At 43.6% G+C, this 25,129-nt stretch overlaps 1 protein-coding gene across 1 annotated transcript in view; it reads right to left on the bottom strand.

Annotated features, from left to right (window-relative positions):
* LOC103177322 (lymphocyte cytosolic protein 2) overlaps window positions 1-25,129 on the bottom strand; it is a 60,516-nt gene that overhangs the window by 19,740 nt on the left and 15,647 nt on the right. The window contains exons 4-6 of the mRNA XM_007891438.2: window positions 4,768-4,830; window positions 1,754-1,785; window positions 28-68 (exon numbers count right to left, since the gene is read on the bottom strand). Of these exons, the coding sequence (XP_007889629.2) occupies window positions 28-68; window positions 1,754-1,785; window positions 4,768-4,830 (136 nt within the window). The remainder of the gene's footprint in view (window positions 1-27; window positions 69-1,753; window positions 1,786-4,767; window positions 4,831-25,129) is intronic.

Raw genomic sequence — 25,129 nt, 5'->3', positions numbered from 1 at the left:
GAGAGATATTTAAAAACTACTACTTACAAATTCATCGGAATCCCATCCTCCATCTTCGGGTCCAAAATCTGCAACAACGGGTAAAATTAAATTGTTATTCCCGCATTTTCCTCTATTTCTCCATCAGTACAGTGGTGGGAATCTTGTCCCAGGTCTCTGGCAATGGGTGGTATGCAATTCAAAGTCAAGTGGCCATGAATTATGATTATAATTAGGAGTGCAACAGGAGAAGATAGGAAGGATTTTTTCTCCCAGGGGATTATCAGAATATGGAATAGTTTGCCATGGTTGGTTATTGGAAGCAGCTATTAAATATTATTATCAATTGGGAGCAATTAATAGTAACGTAGATAAGAACACGAGGAGGAAAGGTATTACAACAACAACAACAAGATTCCATTTATAGAACGCCTTTCACGTCGGGAGGACATCCCAAGGCATTGGACAGTTGGGAAACTGTTGTATTAGAGGGTACAAGGCAAGAGCAGGAAATTGGGAAAAGAATAGATTGCTTCACTGGTGGAGCAAAACCAACATTAATGTGATGGATCTACTGTATTGTAGATTTCTATAAGTCCATGGTTCGTAAATAATTGAAGAGAATATATGTGGATAGGTCTTCCTCAAATACTCCCTCCAACTACGGAATCAGAGGAGGGAGAGACAAAGCTGAAGTCATTGTCATTCCACCATCTCCACCTCCTACCATCTTATTTCCAGAGCTCCCTCACAGCAATATGGTTGGGATTGGGGATTGGATCGAAAGTGTATCCTGCAATGACAGAGTGTGATTGCACTCAAGTGCTATCTTGCTGATGTACCACAAATAGATCCATAGAAATTTACAGCACAGAAGAAGGCAATTTGGCCCATCATGTCTGTGCTGGCTCTTTGACTCTTTTAAGAGTGAGTGATATTGGAAAACACCACTGTGGCTGGTTACACAAAGTCAATAATTTGTTCTTGTTATCTATATATGCTCGTTGATAATGGAAGAATTCTGGAATGTCCTAACTTTTGCATAATAAAATCTATCAGTTCATTTCCTCTGCCGAAGTGATCATTCTCAGTAACTGCAATACTGTAATTACCATCAATATTTATTTTGTACTGATAAGGCAGCATTATTTCTGAATTCCCAAATGTTGATTGACTTGAATAATCTTGAACAACTTGTTGATCATCTGACCCTGCTCAGCTTGGTATTCAGCCAATCTCCTGAATACTGACTCCTGTGCTATATTCACTTTCTCATCTCTAATGCTAATTCCTACACCCACATTGCTGCTGTAGTGAGTTACCAGCACACTAACACAGAGCCGAAGGGAAAGCTGGAATATTGGTGAGCTATTCGTAGTACTTAAGCATCTTCTGACAATGCTGCTTTTAATCCAATCATTGAATCTGGGAGCACATCAGATGCTTTTATTTAAGGTGGGTAATGATACCTGTTTCTAGGAGGCTTGGATGGAGCCGAAGGAAACATCCCCAAACAAAACTAGGATTTTTTTCTTGTCAGCAGTTAATGTCACTTTTTGATGTTCCTCTCTCCAGCTTTCTCTTTTGGAGGGATTATTATTAGGGCTCTGTGTGGAGTAAGGAAACTTCCCAAGGTTTCGTCCTGCCTGGAATTGAACTCAGGTCTCTCGCTTGCAAAGCGAGTGCTCTAACCACTGAGCTACAGGACTCCACTGCTCAGAAGGCAAGATTAATATGTACGGCAGTTGTGGTTTCTTCTCTATATAAAACGTACCTGTTGTTTCCTGAATTATTTGGTTCGCAGGCCTAAGCACAAAAAAAAATAAGAAGTCACCTATTAAATCTTCATCTATTATAAAAATGACACAAGAATCTCGAATTCCGTCAAAAATAATAATTATACAAGCATATTTTATGTAACATCATCATTTTTTATAATAGAAAAATTTGTAAAATCCATCATGCTGCAAATCTGATATTAAAGTTTGAAACCAGACATTTATTTCTGTCTTACTGAGTATGCAGTGTGATTAAGACTGCTTCTGACGAGCAATCCAAAAGCACAAGAACACTGGAATAATGGGAGACTGACAAATAATGGAACTTTTGTAACATTTTGAATTAAGATTCTGTTGAGTTTTCGTTCACTGCTCTTTAATATCAATCATAAATCCCAGGATTATGGGCTGACGTGGCCATTCTTCAAAATTCAGTGATAGGTATATATTAATAATGATTATAATCCTTACACTTGGCATAGCACTTTACACATCAAGGAAGATGCCTCAAAGCACTTTACAGGATATACTGTAAAGTGTAGTGGGTGAATGCAGCAGCCAGTTTTTGCACAGCAATGTCACACAAACAGCTATTGTGCGAATGACCAATTTAATTTTGGGGATTGTTGGCCAGAACACTGGGAGAAACTCCCCTCTCTTTTCGAATAGTGTCAGAGGATCTGTAACATCTCAGTTTGGATTGGATAGTTTTAAGCATGGTGCCGGGTTGCCACGTGAGACAGACACTGGCATGGTGGGAGGACCAAAAAGATATTTAATTTGATCTGGAGGCTGAAGTCAGGGAGGATGGTGAGAGCGCGGAGCCTGGTCTGGGGAAGGATATGGGCTGCAGAGTTCTGGAATAGTCTATTGTTTAGTGGTGGGAAGTTTTACAGGACAGGTTGTGACCTTAATGTTCTTGAGGTCCAAATCCAATGCCGCGTAATAGATTTACTCAGCACCAGCTGCTTAATCCAGGTCCTCATGTGAGGAGCCTTGGCAAATAGATGTGCCCGCTGTGAAGCCGACTTTGTCTCCAGGGTGCTTAGTAACAGGTCAGCGTAGGCCACAGCCCTCCCTTCCTGCAGCTGCTTCCTTTGTTTGTCATAAATCCACCTCACTGCTGGACTTTCCAGATGGGTCAGAGGAAGCCTCACTGTATCCCCAGGAGTTCAGATCCATAAATGAGGACTGTTTGCACACAGGTCTTATATGCCAGAAGCTTGACCTATATTGGGACCTTGCTGTCCTTGAAGATGGATGAGCATGACCAGAAAACCCTTCACCCCTTCTCAACGTGTTCCTTCAGGACAGTGTCCAGTGTTGGTGTCTACCATGACCCAAGCTATTGATAAGTGTCAACAATTGAGGCTGATGCCCCTTGTATCTTCTAATCAATTCCTTCAATGTCTTTCCTTTGGGCCATGCAGAACCATGATTCCATACTTGGGGCACCCACCACCAAGTCCCACTGGTTGGCCTAGTGTTCAAGCTGACGGGTGCAGCGCAGAAGGTCCCCAGGTTAGTCTTCCAGCAGCATAATATCATTTGCAAACAGAAGCGCAGCAATCCAATCAGAGAGGACTGGAACAGACACACCAAGTCCTTCCCCGTCGATGCCATCCAATACTTCATTGATGAACAAATGGAATAGGGTGGGTGACAATGGACAGCATTGCCTTACCTCCTGAATCCAAGTATTCCCATGGCTTCCAGTTTCATCATTAGGGCCTCATGAGGCACTAGGTCAAAAGCCTTGCGAACGTTGATGAACTTAATGTAATGTAATGTAAGTTACGACATTCTGCCATCTCATACAAAGTCACAACCTGTCCCACACATTCCCACATGAGAATGGAATCCAGCCTGCTCCTTCCTGATCAAAGTGCGAGCCTCCCATGTGTGCAATACATAAGCAGTGACTTCCCGAAGCACCATTTTAAGAGCTTGGAAATCAGTGAGATCCCTCTGTAATTATCAGGCATTGAGTTCAAGCTTCTAGTTTCATCTTAATATCCCTGCACGGTACTGCCCCACCCAACACTGCAATTTCTTTAAATACTACCAATTCGGCCACTCCCTTTGCTCAATGAACATTGAACTGCTTCATGTCGCTTCCCTATTTGCCCCATTATAGGTGGATGGGCTTTCAATCATTCTACTCCCTCTCCCTCTGGAACTCCATTACAGAGTCTTTCCGACTTCCTCCCACATCTCGCTCAAGGTCTGTCTCAGGGTGTGTCTCTATGACCATGCTTTCAATCACCTTTACCCTCCCTATCTTCTTTGACTCTCACCCCTGGCCCATGCACCCAGACAATAAGATCAAGCGCTTTGAGACGTCTTCCTGAAGTGAAAGGTGTTATAAAAAAGTAATTTGTACTGTATTGTATTGCCCACCTGCATTCCTATCTGATGCTATTGCAGCCAAAAACCTTATTTATAGGGTTATCACTTCAAAATGCAACTTTTCAAATGCTCTCTTCACCGGCTTCCAGTTTTATCATCTACAGCTACACCATCGGTAGCCCGGCATTCAGCCACTGCGCCTTCACCCTCTCAACCTCTGTCTCTCAACACTTCTACCTCACTCCCCTTTCCTAATCAGTCTACAAAAGCTGCCTTAAAACCTACCTTGTCAACCATGGCTGTGGTCATTTCCCACATCATCCCTGTTCACTGTCCAGCACATTCTCTCTAAAGCACCCAAAGATGTCACCCTACATGAGAGGTGTTATACAAGTGCAATTGTACTATTGTTATATGAACAGATGTTGAAAATGCACCAACCGTGTTTCCTCATCTCCTAAAACTGGGAGAGCAGTAAAATTCCACAGTGGGATTAAAAACATAGTACAAATAGTTTCACCGAGGAGACAGAGCAGGTGAGGTCCATCATGGGGTATGGCTTGGGTGCTGTGTCTTACATAGTGTGTCGGCATTCCCATCACACTAGTTATTTCACATAAACCACTTACCAAAAAACATTTTAGTTGGTTAATTAATTTACCTTTTCTGAAAGAAGCTTCGCTTTTCTCTCTTGCTGATCTCCTGACAAAGCTGAATAATCTGCCTGCCAATTAGAAAATCAATTGTTATACATTTATATGTTATATATTTTACATATTTGAAATAGTCAGTAACAGAGTTAGATTAGAAGCAAAATTCACAAGACAACTGATATCGCGAGGTTACCTACCATGTAGAGTCTTCCTCATTCTTCAAATGTTATGCATCCTCCCTTTATTTACAGCTTTTCTCTGTTGATGAAGCTTCTGTCATGGAAAAAATTCTAAGGACCCCTTCCTCTTTAAGAAGCTTAAAGACTTTGTGGTTACGTGACATCTGCAGTTACCCTATATAACAAACGGGGCTGTTGTTCATTTCATGAGAGAAAACAACATGGAAAAGAGATGCTTGCAAATCAAAAATTTAAAGGGGAAGGGGATTGAATAATATATACATACATAGAAGAGACATGGTGAGAGAGGGGCCAGAAAGGTAAAGATAAGATATAATACTTGCTCCTGACTTATCACGTTGAAGTGTCTCAAAGGGCTTAAGAGTTTTGTAACTGTAATGACTATTTGTAGGTAAATGTGGGTGCCTATTTAGATGCACAGTGCACAATGAGGCCATTTGGCCCTTCAAGCCTGCACCGGCTCACAGAGCAAAGATTTTGCTGCAGTCCTATAGTCCTGCCCTATCCTTATACTATCAGCTTTCTTTACAGCCTTTAGCACTTGTGATACCGCTTTCACTGACCTGTGAACCTTGACTCCCAAATCCCTTGTTCCTTGCAAGGCACTGCCCATTCAATATGAATTTTTTTAATCAAAATTAATCACCTCACAATTCCCTTCATTGAACCTCATCTGCCACTGATCAGCCCATTGCACAAATCTGTTTAAATGTCCTGCAAGCCGTTATCATCCTCATCACTATTCATAATACTTCTTAGCTTGGTATCATCTGCAAACTTTGATTCCATAACCACTATATCCTAGTCAAGATCATTGATATAAATGTAAAAAAGATTCCTGTGATAAACTACCTTCCTCCAACTGGAAAATAACCTTTTAGCACTATTCTTTGCTTTCTACTATTTCAATCATCCAACCATCCATCTATCCAAACACCAATTTCCCCCTATTGCATGTGATTTATGTATCAGCACCAATCTTCAATTTGTGCACAGCAATGTTCCACAAACAGCCACGAATTGAGTGACCAATTGTTTATATGAAGCATCAGCAGATATTTAACTGTTCACTTGGTTTAATGTCTCATCTGAAATAATACCCAGCCCTCCGGAACTCTCTGCCTCAATCTCTTCACCTTGTTGTCTCTTTGTTGTCTTCAGATCCCACCTGCAAACTTTTCTCTTCAAATATGCCTACAATCACATCCCCTTTCTCCCCCGCTAGGCGTCAAACAATGCCGTTGCTCCGTGTGCTACCACACATGAAGGGTGCTATATGCATGCAAGTCATCAGTGTAGTATCAGCTTGCCTCTTGGAGGTCCACTGGGTGGAATGTTGAGTTCAGACAAAAGAAAGACCCTTCTACACTGACTTGCCAGGATTGTGATCCAATTGGAATTACAATCTCGAGACCAAGGTAAGACCTAGGTTGGGCCTTGGACAGGAATTTGTATGTGGACAACAAGATATTGCATTTATATATTGCCCTTCATGTAGGTAACACCTCATAGTGCTTCAATCTATTGGGGTTTATATCTATTAGACCTATTGGGATGCCACACAGAATCTGACATGCTTATTTTCTTCAAAATCGATGTAAATCAATTTACAAAATGCCTGTTGTTTGAGTTCCGGGTGGGAATAATCTGGGTTTGTGGGCCTTGGGCAGGGGTTGGAGGCATGTGCACCCTTCATGTTGTGCCAAACCCTTGGATTAGGCCAGGCTGGGGGTTAAAGCTAGGGACCCAGCCGGTGGGTATGGCGTGCTCCTAATATAAATATACTGGAGGGAGACCATAGAGTGGGTTTCAAAGTGGTTTCTAATGAGTTCCTCTGTGGAATGTATGTTCTTCAAGGGAATGCTTAGGGACAGATGGTTCTGTTTCATAGAATATTTCTAGCATATCTCACAGTGATAGAACCTGCAAAGCTAGAAATTAGTGGCACAGTCAACATTTGTTACATCTGGGCATTTATTTCCAATGGGTAGGCAAGTAGCATGAGCACCATAGATGGTATGGATAATGTTTTTTTTGGCCAGTGCTTTGGATAATGTACATGACAAACTCACCCCTTCATTGGAGGAGTTGGGTACAGTACTTAGTCTTATGGCTGTAATTCACCCAGAATGTGTTATATTCAAGGAGGTCATGCTCTTAGTATTGGGCTAGTTGCATTTCTCCAGGTTTAGCACTGTGCAATGGATGCTATATCTCCTTGTGGAGAATCCACTGCAAATGGATCTATATGCCTTAACACTGTCCTTTTATGAAAAGCATGATATCCGCACATTGCAGTTTGAGACCAAAAGCATATGGTCTAGGCATGTTGTAATGTGGTCCTTCAGTATCAACTGGTATTGGCAATGGAATACAGAGATTAATAAATTTAAAAAAAAAAAAATTGTGTTTCTGGAAAGAGTTTTAGAGTAGCGTCTTTTTTTGAATGAGGGAAAAATGAAGACCGAAGAGTATCCCTCTTGTTTTTGTTGTACTGCAGCTTTGTTGGTTTTCAATGTCACGTAACCGGAAACCTTTTAGAAAAGCAGGAACCCTTTAGAAAATTTTCCGTGATTGAAACTTCATCAAAGAGAATGCTCTTAGCTATGCTGAAAATGTTGAAAGAGGAAGAATTAAGAAATTAAGAAAATGAATTTGTCCAATCTATACAAAAGAGCTCCCACTCCCTGTCCCAGCAATTTATCTCAGAACATGGATTAGGCACCGAAAGCAACTCATCCCAGACCAGAGGTTAAATTTGTGATAACGTCTTAGTCCATATCAGCAATCATACCTGTATCCTAATCTATCTGAAGAGGCAGTGATGTGTTGCATTTACCCATCCATCAAGGGAGCTTCCCCTAGTCGTTGAAATATACAGACTCACCTCAGGGTACTTTGGTATATTTCTATTAGCAACTGAATGTTCCACAAGGATTGAGAGTTAAATAGTTAAAAATATGTACAAAAATAAGCAGAAACGGTGTGCAACCGCAGTAGAAGAAGTAGCCAAGAGACAATGAGTGAAGGTCATCCTGGAGCTGGGAAAAGCGAACTGTGGTAATATCTGTACAAAAATAGGATGGCTGTGCAACTTGAGTGTGAGCATTTTGGGACCTTGAGTTCGAGCAGTTGATACTTTGCCAATGACAAGTTGCTGTTAAATAAAGATCAGGTTAGTAGTACAGTACTGTATGAAAATGTGGCTTGGCTGATGCAAAACTTAATGATATAAATAAAATTAACGTGCGGGCTTCCGGGCAGTGGAAGTGGAGGTGGATTTGTGGGAGTTCAAGGAGCTACTGCCGAAACCCTTACCCACGCATTCGTCACATCAAGCCTCGATTATGGAAACTTCCTCCTCATCGGCCTTCCCAACTCTTCCCTTCACAAGCTGCAGATCATCCAAAACTCTGCAGCTCGTGTACTCTCGCGCACCAGGCTCCACTTCCCCATCACTCCCACCTTCGCCCGACTCCACTGGCTCCCCATCCCCCAGAGAATCGAGTTCAAGATCCTCATCCTCACCTTGAAGGCCATCCATGCCCTTGACCCCTCCTACCTCTCTGACCTGTTGCTGTTGCCCAGAGTTGAAGTGGGTAATATGATTTTGATTCTGTCTGTTGCTTAGTAAATCATTCAAAACACTGCCGCCCTCATTCTCACCCGCACAAAACTCTGCTCCCCGATCCCCCCAGTCCTGGCCAGACTGCACTGGCTGCCTATCCCAGAGAGGATTGATTTCAAGATCCTCACCCTTGTATTCAAGTCCCTGCACTCCTCTGCACCCCCCGACCTCTCTGACCTCCTCTCTCCTCAAAACAGTAACGTTGCCTTCGTTCCTCCGGGTCTGACCTCCTCCTCATCCCCCGAGTCCTCCGCTCCACCCTCGGCGGCCGTGCCTTCAGCCACTATGCCCCGAGGTTCTGGAACTGCCTTCCTCACTCCATTCATCTCGTTCCCTCCCTTCTCATTTTCAGGTCTCTGCTAATGACCTTTCTTTTCGACCGCGCCTTTGGTCACCTTCCCCGCCCCTCCCCCTCCCCCTGGCTCGGTCCTGGGATCCGTTACTGTAAAGCGCTCTGAGACCCCGTCTGGCGTGGAGGGCGCTATATAAATCCAAGTTGTTGTTGTTGTTGTATCTGTATAAGCGACACAGTGTAGCTGATTTATCTGTTCAAACTTTAATAAAACCTATATTTGAAAGTAATGCGGTATCAAGTAAATTTGCCAACATAGTTATACTGGAGTCAACCAAATTTCAATGTGAAAAATCTGTGGTTGGCTTCTTTGAACCTCAAAGATGTTTTTAGAATGTAATAAAAATTAATAATCGTTCAAAGTAAAAGAATAATGATCTTCTCATTTGATATAGGTTTTTCACATTGAGAGAACATTGCAATTTTTTGGGGGACAACCAGGTGTCTGATATGATATAAGGACTATCCTCTTTGGGGGAGGTTTGTAGGGTCTCCTTGGAGCTGAACTGGCTCCAAGGTGACATTTTTGGCAACGGAATCTCAGAATCGAGTCTGTAGTGGTCTCTGTAGTCCAGTTCCTGAACCAGGTGGGTCCGTAGTATTCCAGGGCACTGCTGATGACAGCCCAGCCAGCCTGGCTCATCAGCAGGACTTGGAAAGGCAGACCAATTATTGGGGGCAGGGAATCATCCCACTCATCTCCTGTTAATCCTGCAAGCATCACGAGATAGCCCTAGCCCAGTAAAACATCTATAGTCAACAACCGAGGTTAGTGCGGGAGTGAAGCCTCCGGGAGTTTATTGTGACAGTAGCGAGGTCAGCAGGAAGAGAAGGAGCCTAGCGGGCAGCGGCAGTTCTGATGTCTAGGGGATTGAGACTAGTTGCGAGCCCCCGTGGGTGAGTGGGAATGATGCGGGAGTTGCAGCCATCATTGGGTCCAAGCACAGAGACGCCATTTGTCCCACCTGAACCAATGGCCAAATCTCCCCGTGTGATGTAATTTCCGGGCCAGTTTTGTCGAATCCTGGTACAGGTTTTACTAAAGTTATCCCCTTCTCTTTGTGTCCTCTCTCACTTCTCTCTTCTCCCTGTAACCCACTCTGAGTTATTATCCGGGTTGGACAATAACACAATGAGCACTCTCTCCCCTCTCTACGCCATCTCCTTTAGCCCCCGCTGACTCCTTGCCAGTGGGCTGACTATTCCCCGCTAATCGCTTTGCCTCCAGTTTAAAAAAAAATTATTTGTCAAATTAACCTTTCTTTTTTAGTTAAAACTGTTGTGCAAGTTTTGTTTTCCTGAACGTAACCGGCATCCAGTTGTGCATTTCCTATCTTAAATTGATGGTGTCTAGATTCTGACTGACCGACTGACTTACTTGTCATGCCTTGGGAAACAAAACTTCCTCCTGCCGTGAAAGGTCCTATTTAAATGTAAAAAGCCTTACCATTAATGTGCAACTCGGGTCCAAGATTCAAGTAATTGCACATTAGTGGTAAGGCACTGTGACCTGAATCATGTGAACCAGAGGCCTGACATTTATTATGGTTTTAGCATTAACATGGGTCATAACATTTTAGATTGTTTATGAAAGAAAAGTGTAAACCCAGCTTCCAAATTATTATAACAATAATAATCCTTGCATTTGATATAGCGCCTTATCACGACTTTGAGACGTCTCAAAGTGCTTCACAAAATATACTGTAAAGTGAATTGACTGTATATTTTTTGTACGATTGGCAGCCAGTTGCTCACAGCAGTGTCCCACAAACAGTCGTGGATTGAATGATTGATTTTTTTAAAGCCTTTTTGTTGAAGGCTTCCAAATTAAGACTTTGATAAAATTTCACGCAATCTTTAAGATTATGAATTTTTGAGCCTAGATATCTTAATAATAATCCCTCCAAAAACCAAAACCAATAATAAATTGGTCATTTTCAATCTACGACTGTTTGTGGGACATTTCTGTGCGCAATTGGCTGCCGCGTTCGCCCACAAATATAGTCAATTCACCTTACAGTGTGTTCTGTGAAGCGCTTTGGGACGTCCTCCCGACGTGAAAAGCGCTATATCAAATGCAAGGATTATTATTATTATTATCTTGGCTACACAGAACTTATTTCTAACTGTCCGAAGAAACCATTTCTAACCAAAGTGAACAGGGTACTGGAGAAATGGTGCAGCCACATTATATTGTAATAAAGCAACTCACCCCCAGATTATTTGTGTAAACAATATTTTCAACCAATTAGATTCAGATTTAAAACAGTTTGGCTTGGCGTATAAGTGGCATTTGTTAATGGTGGAGAATTTCATTTACTTTATTGTATGCTAATTTATGAGTGAATTATAGGAAGGAAAAGGAAGAATCATCACTGGAACAGATTCCGTGATCTGATAGAGGGCTTAAAATGGAAACCTTGCGGTACAGTGCAGCAGAGGAAACATTCAACAATGTTATTTCACTTAGCAAGCAACCACTCACAGAATGTGGCAGTGTTGTAAAAGCCTGCTATTGATTTCCCAGCAGTGAAGAGCTCAAGCTATATCGAAGCAGTGTCTGAGAGAAGTGTTACAGCTTGAAGTAACAGAACGGAATAAATGCTGTTGGTGCTACAGCAGATGGGCTTTTCAAGTTTGCTCTGTGATGTATTTACGCTGCCTTTCCGCCCTGACACAGCTACACAAGGCAGCTTTAATGTACAGGTGTTGGAGACACTGAACTCAAGAGCTGTGGGGCTATACATTCATTATCATGTTCCAAAGCTCACTGGATAGGAATTATGTCAGCAGATTTGAAAATAAAAATGAATTACAATTATAGGCCTGTGGGTTTTAACATCAGTTGTAGAAAATTTACTGGAATCAATCATTAGGGTCAGAGTAACTGTGCATCTGGAGGACTAGCTGTCAGCTTGGTAGCAATCTCACCTCTCGTTCACAGTAGTTAACACAAAAATAGCAACTAGCATTTATCTAGCACCCTTCACATAGGGTAATGTCTCAGAGCACTTCACGGATGGGATTGGGCACTGAGCAAGGAGGAGGGGAAGGGAAGAGGAGAGGTAAGTGGCCTTAGGCACATAAAAAAGAGATAGGATTTGAGGCAAAACTTGAAGACAGAGTGATAGAGGAAGGGAGTTCTGGGTCGTCCTCCCGATGTGAAAGGCGCTCTATAAATGTAATTTTGTTGTTGTAGTTGTTCATTCGAATTCAAGATCCTCATCCTCACGGCCTTGCTCTCTCCGACCTACTATCCCCCTACCTACCAGCCCGTACCCTCCGTTCCTCTGGCTCCGGTCTGCTCCACATCCCCCGCGCCAACCGCCCTACCATCGGTGGCCGGGCCTTCAGCCTCTCAGCCCCGAGGCTCTGGAACTCTATCCCCCAGTGCCTTCGCCGCCTCCTCCCTTTCCTCGGTCTCAAGACCTTTCTCTTTGACCGTGCCTTCAGCTCCCTTCTCAACTCTCTACCCCCTCCTCGCTCCCTCCCTTCCCTCCCCTCACCCTGACCATTTCCCCCCTGCTCGGGTCCTGACCCAACTGTACAGCGCCTTGGGACGTCCTCCCGACGTGAAAGGCGCTCTATAAATAGAATCTTGTTGTTGTTGTTGTTGTTGTTGATGGGACCTTATTTTATTCAGTTCAGAAGGAGCTCAGTCCTTTCCAGCAGGAGGACACACCTCCGATAATGCAACCTGCCTCAAGCACTGAAGTGTCAGCCTTCGACTATGTGAGTTCAAAGTCTTGACATGGGATTTGAACCCACAACCTTCTGATACGGAGGCATGAGCGCATTCAACTGAGCCAGGCTAACACACTTGTACTTTAATTTCAGATACCGTATCATTGGACAGTAATGGGTGCAAGCAGAGACACAGAATGGAAAGTGACTCACTAATTATTTTTAACAATAATCATCCTTGCATTTGATATAGCACCTTATCATATCATCGAGGCGTCTCAAAGTGATTCACAGCAAACACAGCATCCAATTTACGGATAGCAATGTCCCTCAAATAGCCGTGGAATGAGTCACCAATTTATTTGGGGGACAGGCGGGTGGGAACTTGGTTTATTGTTTTATCCAAAGGATGACATCTCCACTAGCAGCAACAATACAGCACAGCCCAGCACAGCAGCGAATGTCAGCAGACTAAACGGTTCCAGGTCTAAGTAATTGAAGTCACCTTGGATAAATTCTTATGCGTTGCAGTGTATTTAAAATGTAATACGTGTGTTTTATTTGAAATATAGCCCGTGTGGTATTTGTCTTTTGTACTGAATGTACTGGAGCGCTCTGAGCTGCTACCCTGTGTGAGGAGCGCTATATAAATGCAAGTTGTTGTTGTTGACCCCAGGCTTTCATTCTTCATTAAATTGTACATTAGTAACTAGACCAGTTACTGGGAAAGTCCACAATGTGGTGGAACTTACAGTCAAACAGATAAGATCTCGATAGCCTGAGAATCAGCCGGCACATTTACATAGATTTCTTTGATTGATCTTAGATTGAATATTTAAAGGTTACTTTAGTATTTGGCTACTATGGTTCAAATTCATTTATCAAAAGCAGAGCATTCCTTTGCGAGTTTACCCGGACTCCAACTTGAACATTCCAAATGCCAATAGCGCCATAGAAATTTACAGCGCACAAGAAGGCCTTTCGGCCCATCGTGTCTGCGCTGGCTCTTTTAAAGAACAACCCTTTCAGTTCCATTTACCTTTCCCCCATATCCTTGTAGTTTACTCGTTTTTAGATATTTATTTTGTTTCCTTTTGAAAGCTAATATGAATTCTCACTCGCTCCCCCCTCCTGGCTGGACATTCCAACTCTATGCGTGGAAAAAGTTCTCCTTATCTGCCCATTTGCTAGTTGTCTTACATTGATGCCCTCAAGTCACTGACTCACCGACCAATGGAAATAATTTCTCTCTATTGACTCAACAAAATCCCTCATAATTTTAAAGACTTATTTCAGGTCATCCCCTCAACCTTCATTGATTCACTTCCTTCAGTCTCTGCTCATAAGCCAAACCACTCATCCCTTCCTAGTAAATCATCTCTGCAACCCTTCTGTAGCCTTGACATCCTTCCTGAAATGTGGTGACCAAAAATGGACTCAATATTCTAACTGAGGTCTAACAAATGATATACAGTGGAAACCAGGAAGGTGACCAGGTAGCGGTGGCTCCGAGGTGATTGACAGCCTTGGGACACTCCACCCATTCACAAGAGGCTCCAGCTGTCAATGAATCGCAATTTGACTCCTACCATTTCTTCCCTTGTTTCTTCCCCGTTCCTCATTGATTGACAGCTCAACTCCAGCTGCTTGTGAATGTCTGGAGTCCGATGTCAATCACAATTTAACTCCTCCTATCTCCAGCCTGGAGCCCCTTGTGGTTGAATGGAGCCGCTTGAGATACAGAAGACGCGAGTGAGTACATTCAGCAGCGACCAGTGCGGTATTTTATCTGGATTACCCGGGTTATTGTACAAATTCACCGCCATATTTAAAACGGGTAAGAATACAAATGAATCGGGGCTGGATGTCTGAGATTAACTGACGTCCGGTTAAAGCGGGTTCCACCGCATATAAATTTGGTATTACATCTTTGGTTCTATCTAGACTTCTATTTGCTTTCTTGACAGCTTTGCCCATCTGCTTTCCCAACTTTAAGGATTTATGTAAGTGCTCCAAGACACTACCAGACATAAAGAGCGTTATACGCATGCAAGTTGTCCATGTTCTTATGTACTCTAATCCCTAACTACCTCTGCTCTTCCACTCCTTTTAAAATGTTACCACCTAACATATACTCGCTCTCCTTATTCTTCCTCCAATACAACAAGAACAACAACAACAAGATTCCATTTATAAAGCGCCTTTCACGTCAGGAGGACGTCCCAAGGCGCTGCACAGTTGGGTCAGGACCCGAGCAGTGGGGAAATGGTCAGGGTGAGGGGAGGGAAGGGAAGGGAGGGAGCGAGGAGGGGGGAAATGGTCAGGGTGAGGGGAGGGAAGAGAGGGAGCGAGGAGGGGGAAGACAGTCGAGAGGGGAGCTGAAGGCTCGGTCAAAGAGAAAGGTTTTGAGACCGGCCTTGAAGGAGGAAGCAAGGCGAAAGCACTGGGGGATGGAGTTCCAGAGCCTGGGGGCTGAGAGGCTGAAGGCCCGACCACCTTATACAATAATGTATAACCTCACATTTGTCTGCATTAAATGTCTTCTGTCATCTCTCTGCTCAGTTATTTAATCTGTCCATGTCCTCTTGAGGTTGCTTCTTCATTGTTAGTTATGCTCCCTATTTTTGTGTCATTTGTAAACGCAGAAACTGTGTCCCTTGTACCGGAATCCAGATAATTTATGTAATCATTTGCAATTCTACTTGCAAACAAATTTCCGAGGATGAGGAATATATTAAAACTAATGTACCAGCAAACCACAACACATCTGAGAAGCTGATCCAGTCAAGATTTTATGTAACTTGTTGCAAATAAGCAGTCAGGAATGACAATTTTAACTGCTCTACTCAGGAGGTTCATAGCTGAGTGAAAAGGTTGTCATGAGAAATTAAAGTGTTTAATATTCATACAAATTGATGTGAAACATTGCTAGATGCAAATAATCCATCAACATAGCTAGTGAGACACACTTGAATATAGTTTCTAAAGGTTACTTTGAAGGAGGACGGTGGGGTTTCTGCACCAATGGGTCCATTGTTATTTAAGTGCGTCTGGATGTTACATAAATGACATGAGAGTGACTCATTCTGTGCAAAAGTAGGCCAAATACTTTGTGCAAAAGCTGCACCTTGAAAATGACAAACAAAACCACATTAAAATGTTCTACCCAAAAAGCATCACTATTATTATTTCAAGCTTTTGAATAAAAATCTTTATAAGTTCAATAAGAGTTAGGAACAATATTGGTCACAACATGCAACAAAAACAACTTTACGTAGCGCCCTTCATCCCGGATAGCGTCTCGGAGCGCTTGATATTAATGAACTGGATTCGCAGACCCACTGTAAGATAGTTAGGTTTACAGATGATACCAATTTTGGGTGGGGGTGGTGGTGGGGGAACGGACGACTGTAGAATCAGCAGAGGCTGCAAAAGTTGTAGAAAGATGCATAATAATTGGATGGAGGACAGTAGATGATGAGATCATCAACACCTCTGATTTCATCATCTCCTGTCCTCCCTAATTTTTTTCTTTGACTTTCTTTCCCCCAACTCTTTGACTGCACTTTCGGTCATCTTTTCTCTTCCCAATCCCACCTCCCTCGGCTCCTACCCCCAGTTCGGGTGCCCAGCTGGCAGTGTTGAGCGCTTTTAGAGTCCTTCTGACGTAAGAAAAGGTGCTGTGTAAATGTTATTATGTTTCTGGAAGGGAAACCAAAAATATTGCCTCTGCGGCCATCGGACATTTCTCAAATAGGGCACCCGGCCTGTGGCAACCAAAAGGTTGGACCTTCCTAGAGATGCCTACCAGTCATCTCTTTCTACACAGTATAAGTCAGCCAAAATGTGTAGTCATAGTCAATGACCTAAATATCGCTTCTAAGTGGCAAATACTATTTCAGAATGATTATTGCCTCAGTGCCAGATGGTTTCAGAGCCATGGTTCTGAGGTTTCCAATCAACATTCCTTATTTGTTGTGGTAATCATATCTCCACTTTGATAGGGTTGCTTTCTTCACAATCTGCTGCTCAGAGGAAACTGTAGTGTTCCCACGGAATCGTAAATTGTTCACTTTGCAGAAAGCCCCAAACAGACAAAACTCAACCCCATAACTTTGTAACAACTCACCCATACCATGGCAAATCGAATGCTCTGATTCTGCATGGCTATTTGCCTTAAATACAGGAAAATTTCAAGGGCACAACAAAAGGGAAAACACACCACTTTGTATTGTTTCAAACACTTCTTATAAAATAAAACACATTTTTTTTAGCTAAAATGGGTGCAGCTGTCAGCTTTGCACCGGGTTATGAGCAATGCATGGAATCATGCAGATACTGAGGCTGCAATAAGCCACAGACAAAAAGCCAGTTTATTCACAAACTGAAATACCATTCACCTAACAAATGTTATTTTATAATAATAATATAATAATCCTTGCATTTCATATTGTGCCTTATTAGATCTTCGAGACATCTTAAAGCGCTTCACAGAATATACTGTAAAGCGAATTGACTATATTTTGTGGGCGAAACACGACAGCCAATTGCGCACAGCAGCGTCCCACAAACAGTCGTGGATTGAGTGAACAATTTTTTAAAATTTCTTTTGAAGGTATTAATACCCGCGGAAAAGCGATCCGCCAATCGACTAACAACCGGGTTCCTACTTACTGCTAGGTAAACAGAGGCGTGAGGAGTAAAGAAACTGGCCCAACGTTTTGCCCTGCCGGGAATCAAACCCAGGTCCTCTCGCTTGTGAGGCGAGTGCTCTAACCACTAGACTGCAGGACTTCAATTTATAATTAAGGTCAGAAATAACCTTGTTCCCTTGATGAACGCATTTCGGAATAATTTGGCTGAAAGGGAGTGAGTGGGTTCTAACCTTGTTCGCCAAAAAAACGAAAACATCTGAAAGCAAATAAATTGAAAGGATGTGGTGAGAGGACTGCAGGAAAACATAGTTACATTAACGATGCTTGCAGTTATACAGTACTTTCAAACTGTCCAAGTCTGAAAGTGGTATCATTGAAACAATCAGTGGACAGTTATTTTTATAGAATTGATGAAGAGCTGCTTATTCTAATAGTTAAAAAAACTTTACAAGCAGCCCAATGAAATGCTTGAGGACCTGTTAACAGATTATCCACCAGCAAGTGAGAGACCTGAGTTTGATTCGCGGCAGGGCAAAATGTTGGGCAAGTTTCCTTACTTCACATGCCTCTGTTTACCTAGCAGTAAGTAGGAACCCGGTTGTTAGTCGATTAGTGGATCAGTTTTCCCGGGGGTTATAATTCCTTCAAAAAAATAATAATAATAAATTGTTCACTTCATTCTTCGACTGTTTGTGGGACACTACTGTGTGCAATTGGCTGCTGCATTTCGCCCACAAAAATATACAGTCAATTCGCTTTATAGTGTATTCTGTGAAGCTCTTTGAGACGTCTCGAAGACATGATAAGGTGCTATATCAAGTGTAAGGATTATTTTTATTACATCATATTACGCCAAGTCACTGAAATCTACATCGGTGATCCATTATATCTCTTACTTGACGACCTCAGCGCTTCATAGGATATACTATAAAGTGTATGTGGGCGAACGCAGTAACCGATTAGCATCCAGCAAAGTCCTACAAATGACCATGAAGTGAAAAAACAATTTTATTTTGGGGGATTATTGGCCAGTATACCGAAAGGAACGCCCTTCTCTTTTCGAATAGCCAGGGGACCTTTAACATCCACCTGAACAGGTAAGACAGGGCCCGGTTTAATATCTCATCTGAAGGTCGGCATTCAGACAATGCAACACACCCGAGCACTGTATTGAGGTATTATCTTAGAATATATTAGTGCTAAGTCCCGATGTGGGGCTTGAACACAAAATCTTCTGAATCAGAGGCAAGAGTGCTACTAACTGAGCCAGGCTGACATACATTGTGCAACAGTGTACCAGTCCTCACTCAGAATTTGACATGGCAAGAGGAGCCCTGGGTTCAGGTCCTTTTCCCTGTCCATAAGGATCCTCAGTGGACCTCAAAATATAGGCATTGTTTATAGTCCCTGGGAGTTCGCTATTGACTTGAAAAATCTATCCATTGAAATTCCTTACCACTTGAACATTTAGGTGTGCAAGCCCTTCTTGGGGGGCCTTCTTACAGGACCTTCAGTCAGATCAGCTAAAAGCCGAGAGCGACTGTTTCTTTGAGGTCCCCACTAAGTGGCATCGATACAGGCCTGACCAAGTTGAGCAGTTCCCTTACACACTCCTTTGACAACCATAATCAGCTGATGCATTTTTCCACTGTCATATCTTTGAAGGTAAAACCTAAGGCTGTGTAGTCTGTAGAGTCCCTTTCTGGGTACTGTAACCCTCTTAGTCAAATAGGGTGATATAGGTGCCTCGTAAGGAAGATAAGTCACATTTGTTTCCTGGGCCTGTCGATGACACCTATTGCGCACTTTCATCCAATTTCTCTCCACATTCAAAGCTCCTAAATAATGAAAGCATTTGATATTGTTCAGATCTGTCAAGGGAGTGAAGGTGACAAACATGATAGTAAGTACTCACAGGAACTTACTCGAACTGGATGTAATTAATGTTACGTGACCTTCACAGAAGAAGGATTAAACAATCCGAGACACTATCGTGCACAATGGGTTATATCAATGCAAGTTGTTCTTGTTATTCACAATGACTGCTCTGATATGTTTGTTTAGGTTTTTCGAGTATCCTCCAGCAACACAACCCAAATTATACAAGTTCCTATGAGTACAAAACTGATTAAAAAGCACATGGGTGTTCTACTAGCTAGAGGGCTTCCTTGTTAAGCTGTATGCTAATTCTTCAAACTTGTTATGGAGGACCTTGCATTATATTTAACAACAATAACAACAACAAGATTACATTTGTATAGCGCCTTTCACGTCGGGAGGACATCCCAAGGCGCTGGACAGAGTACAGTATTTCAGACCCGAGCTGGGGTTGGAGGGAGTAAGGGAGGGGAGGGGAAGGGGGGTGGCCGATGGATGGTTGAAGAGGAGGGCTTGAGGCGGGATGTGAAGGAGGCTAAGGAGGGGGTGAGGCAGAGTGGGGATTGGAATTCCAGAGGTTGGGGGCAGAGTGGCTGAAGGCTCTCCCACCAATGATGGGGCAGGTGAGTCGAGGGATGTGGAGCAGGGCAGAGGTGACTGAGCGGAAAGAAGGGGCGGGGATTAGGAGGTCGCAGAGGTAGGGTGGACCAGGAACTTGAACTGGATCTTCTGAAGGATAGGGAGTCAATGGAGTCGGGCGAGAGTGGAGGAGATAGGGTCACGGAGTTTGGTGCGGGAGAGGACACGGGCTGCAGAGTTCTGGATTATCTGCAGTCTGCGGAGGGAGGAGGTGGGAAGGCCGACAAGCAGCGCATTTGCATAGTCGAGCCTGGAGGTGATGAAGGCATGAACGAGAGTTTCAGTGGCCTGAGGGGTGAGGTAGTGGGGGAGTCGGGCGAAGTTACGGAGGTGAGGGAAGGCAGAGTGGGTCATGGCTTTAATGTGGGGGAGAAAACACAGTTGAGGGTCGAACAAGACACCTCGGTTCCTGACTGGCTGGTGAGTTGTAGTGTGCAACCATGGAGGGTGATGCTGCCAGAGGCTGAGGTGCTGAGGCGAACCAATCAGGACGACCTCAGTCTTGTTCACATTCAAATGTAGGAAATTTGCCCTCATCCAGGACTTAAGACAGGATTTAAGACAGAGATTCAGGTAATCCATGTCTGCCTTTCACATAAAGAAAAGCAAACATGGATAAAATTCTCATTACAGTGAGACAAAGTACAAGCAAAACCGATACAGTACATGTAAATATATAAGGCTAACTAATTTATAAGGGAATAATAACAAATAATCCTTGCATTTGATAAAGAGCCTCATCACGTCTTCAAGACGTCTTAAAGCGCTTCACAGAATATGCTGTAAAGTGAATTGACTGTATATTTTGTGGGTGAAACACGGAGGCTAATTGCGCACAGAAATGTCCCACAACAATTGTGGTTTGAGTGACCAAATAATTATTATTTATTTATTAATAGCAGGCAGACACACACATTCACACGTGTATAATGGAATGACAGCCAGATACTCTTGAACTTTAGAGCTAAATCATGTTAATGTATTGCAGCATCTGAAAAAGATTGACCTTCCTATCTTCGTTGCACAATATTTTACAGTGAGGTGTGTCTTCCTGTCTGGTGTGATGAAAATAACTCATGCAAGTTCCATGCCCCAGATAATCACCAAAGTCTCTTGAAATTGCATGCAAGCAGCACAACGTGAAACAGAAGTGAGGAAACCTACCCTCCTCAGTCATAATAGCTTTCAATCTATGTAAAATGCTACGAATATGTACATAAATGTACATATTTATTAAATAACCCAGGACCTTACTTAAAATACTAAGCAGAGGTAAGCAATCATTACTACCAATTTATGAAAAAAAATCATTCAGCGTTTCATTTAGTATTTCAGTAACTTACCACAGACTCCAACCAAAGAATTGCTCTGACAGAACTTTCAGTTAGACATAAACCAGATACGATCCAATAATTCAATTCAGTGATGCTATGCTGGATTTAGTCTTCAATTCTCCGCACACACTCCTAATATTACAATAAAGCTTAGGAAGGAGGTGGGTAGTTCAGCAATCGGGGGTGTTGGAATAATGGAGCCTGGATATAATGACGGCAAGCATGAGGATCTCTGTGGCATGGTGGGTGGGGGTGCTGGGAGGAGGAAGATAGCGGCAAAGGTGGGTGATGTTACATCTGGAACTTCAGCTTCACTTACGTGGAAGTCCTCGAGCTGAAACAACGTTTGTTGGATGCTGGGCAGGCTTGTTAAGGTGGATATTAAAGCTCCCACGGCACTATTTGAAAAGAAAAGGAAGTTTCTCCCGGTGTCTTAGCCAATAATCCCCCCAAATAAAATTGGTTATTCACTTTATGGCAGTTTGTGGGACACTGCTATGTCCAAAGGCTTGTGTGCGCAGTACAGCACAGTGAACAAGTACAGAAGCCGAGGTTTGATCAGCGATCATGACATCAGGCAATGCAGCTAGCCCAACAAAATGCACATTAGTGACAAGGTATTTCCATGAGTAGGTGGGATGCATGAAATTCCCAGATTGGTTTGGATACTCTTAAGCATAGTGATGGGTTTCCGCATGTGTCAGATCAGACTGAAAAAAAAACTTTGTATAAGTTGTATAAAATGTATGGTCCCAACCGATACAACTTATGTGAGGTTGTGCTGTATTATTCGTTAGCTTTTGAGACCTTCTGTCCATTACAATCAGATCTACTAAAACTAGGACACACACATGACTTTGTCATTCAACCCAGAATAAAAACACTTGACACATAGAGTACAAACATAACTGTGTATCAAGCACTGTAACCTCAAAAGAAGAGTTCTTTGAAGTTTAACGATGGGATTTTTTTCACGTCTTTCTGACATACTTGTCTGTCGTGCCTCGACTGTTAAAACAGATGAAGTTCCAATTTACAACATCAACTTTCAGTATCTGTGAACTTTACATTGTCTGTAGATTCTTGGCATTCAGATCAGATGCCAACACTCCAACTTTCCACGTGGGCCCTGGTTTAAGGCTCTTAACTGTTTTGTATTTGCTGCAAATGACCGTTTGAGATATTGATCTTTTTCTGTTTCTCAGCAGGAAACATTGCAGGTAACGCTTGTAAGTTAAACGTTTCTAAATGTAACTGATATATTTCTTCGAGAAATAACCAAGAGAATAGTCAGATAAAGGTGATGATGTGGATGGGTTATGTGTGAATTTTGAGAAGGCTTTGGTGTCCTCCCGACGTGAAGGGCGCTTTACAAATGCAATTTTGTTGTTGTTGTCGAACAGCAGGGGTGGAGGAGGGAGGGAGGGGATGTTGGGGCAAAGGTGCTTAGAGGGAGGAAGGGGTGTGGGAAGGGGAGAACAGGCATTGGAGGCGGGAGCAGGAGTTAGACACAAAAGCAGAACCACTGAAGGGATTTCTAAAAAGAAACATATTTGAGTGGGGAAAAGAAGAGGAAGAGGTGTGGAACAACATTAAAGGTAGCTTTAACTTCAGCACCAATATTAAGCTTTTAAGATGTGAAAGAGCCAGTCACGTTATCCATAGATGCTATTGTATATGGATAAAACGACAATAACAACTTGCACTTACATCGTGCCCTCCATGCAGGGTAGCATCTCAGAGCGCTTAACAGTGGTACCCTGCATGTGACCGGGCGGGAGCGGGAGGAGAATCTATTCGCTGAGATGAAATGGAGGCGGTTGGTTAACCATGTGAGTGCGGTCCCACTAAGGTGGACGAGGGAGGAGAGGTGGTGGAGGAGGATGGTGTGGTTGACTGTGTCGAACGCAGCAGAGTGATCCAGGAGGACGAGGAGGCAGAGGGAGCCCTGGTCACACATAGAGAGAAGGTCGTTTGTGACTTTGACAAGCGCTGGCTCTGTGCTGTGGGCAGTCAGGACGAAAACCAGACTACAGGGGCTCGAGGAGGGAGTGGAGGGAGAGGCGTGATCAAAGTTGACCTGCAACAGTGCATTCCAGGACTTTGGCAAGGAAGGGTAGGTTGGGAGATGGGACGGTAGTGTGAGAGATTAGATTGGGAACAACAACTTGCATTTATATAGCCCTCGTCGCGGAAATACGAGCAATTGTATTCAGATGTGAAGAGCTTTATCAATACTTGTTCGGGGAAAAGGTAGAGGAGTAGTCATAATCAAGTACCTGTAATAATTCTTGTATTTGGTATAGCTCCTTATCACATCATTGAGATGCTGTGAAGTGGATTCACTGTGTATTTTGTAGGCAAACATGGCAGCCAGTTTGTGCACAGCAATGTCTCACAAACAGCCATGGAGTGAGAGACCAATTTTATTTGGGGATTGTTGGCCAAGGCATTGGGAGAATCTCCCTTTTCTTTTCAAATAATGCATTCAGATCTTTAACATTCATGTGAACAGGCAGACAGGATCTCAGTTTAACTTCTCATCTCAAGGACATCACCATCGACAATGCAATTCCGCCCCCCGGCACTGCATTGGAGTGTCGCTTTAGACTATATAATTCCAAGTCTGCATTTGGAATCATAACAACAACAACAACTTGCACTTATATAGCGCCCTCCACGCAGGGTAGCGTCTCAGAGTGCTTAACAGTGGCAGAGCCTGACTCTGAATCTTAGCTGACACTTAGTGGGGTTTGAATCCACAACCTCCTGACTCAGAGGACATTGTGCTACCACTGAGTCAGGCAGACACTGAGCCAGGCTGACACTGAGCCAGGCTGACACTGAGCCAGGCTGACACTGAGCCAGGCTGACACTGAGCCAGGCTAACACTGAACCAGGCTGACACTGAGCCAGGCTAACGCTGAGCCAGGCTGACACTGAGCCAGGCTAACACTGAGCCAGGCTGACACTGAGCCAGGCTGACACTGAGCCAGGCTAACGCTGAGCCAGGCTGACACTGAGCCAGGCTAACACTGAACCAGGCTGACACTGAGCCACGCTAACGCTGAGCCAGGCTAACGCTGAGCCAGGCTGACACTGAGCCAGGCTAACACTGAACCAGGCTGACACTGAGCCAGGCTAACACTGAGCCAGGCTAACGCTGAGCCAGGCAGACACTGAGCCAGGCTGACACTGAGCCAGGCAGACACTGAGCCAGGCTGACACTAAGCCAGGCTGACACTGAACCAGGCTGACACTGAACCAGGCTGACACTGAACCAGGCTGACACTGAACCAGGCTGACACTGAACCAGGCTAACACTGAGCCAGGCTAACACTGAGCCAGGCAGACACTGAGCCAGGCTGACACTGAGCCAGGCTGACACTGAGCCAGGCTAACACTGAGCCAGGCTAACACTGAGCCAGGCAGACACTGAGCCAGGCTGACACTGAGCCAGGTTAACACTGAACCAGGCTGACACTGAGCCAGGCAGATACTGAGCCAGGCTGACACTGAGCCAGGCTGACACTGAGCCAGGTTAACACTGAACCAGCTGACACTGAGCCAGGCTAACACTGAGCCAGGCTGACACTGAGCCTGGCTGACACTGAGCCAGGCTGACACTGAGCCAGGCTAACACTGAGCCAGGCTGACACTGAGCCAGGCTGACACTGAGCCAGGCTAACACTGAGCCAGGCTGACACTGAGCCAGGCTAACACTGAGCCAGGCTAACACTGAGCCAGGCTAACACTGAGCCAGGCTAACACTGAGCCAGGCTAACACTGAGCCAGGCTAACACTGAGCCAGGCTAACACTGAGCCAGGCTAACACACAATAATCATAAACACCGAGAATCAACTTTTAAAAAAAACATTGATGAATACACCTTAAGAAAACAGATAATGACATTACACTTGCAGAAAAACAGTAGGAAAGGGAATAGCGAAACCGGAAGATAAAGCACTGGAAAAGAAAATAAAACAACAAGAAAGGAAT

The sequence above is a fragment of the Callorhinchus milii genome, unplaced genomic scaffold (genome assembly GCF_018977255.1).
Source record: "Callorhinchus milii isolate IMCB2004 unplaced genomic scaffold, IMCB_Cmil_1.0 Scaffold13, whole genome shotgun sequence".
Classification (NCBI taxonomy): Eukaryota; Metazoa; Chordata; class Chondrichthyes; order Chimaeriformes; family Callorhinchidae; genus Callorhinchus; species Callorhinchus milii.
Note: the sequence above shows the minus strand (reverse complement) of the source record. Positions and strands in the feature narration are given on the sequence as shown.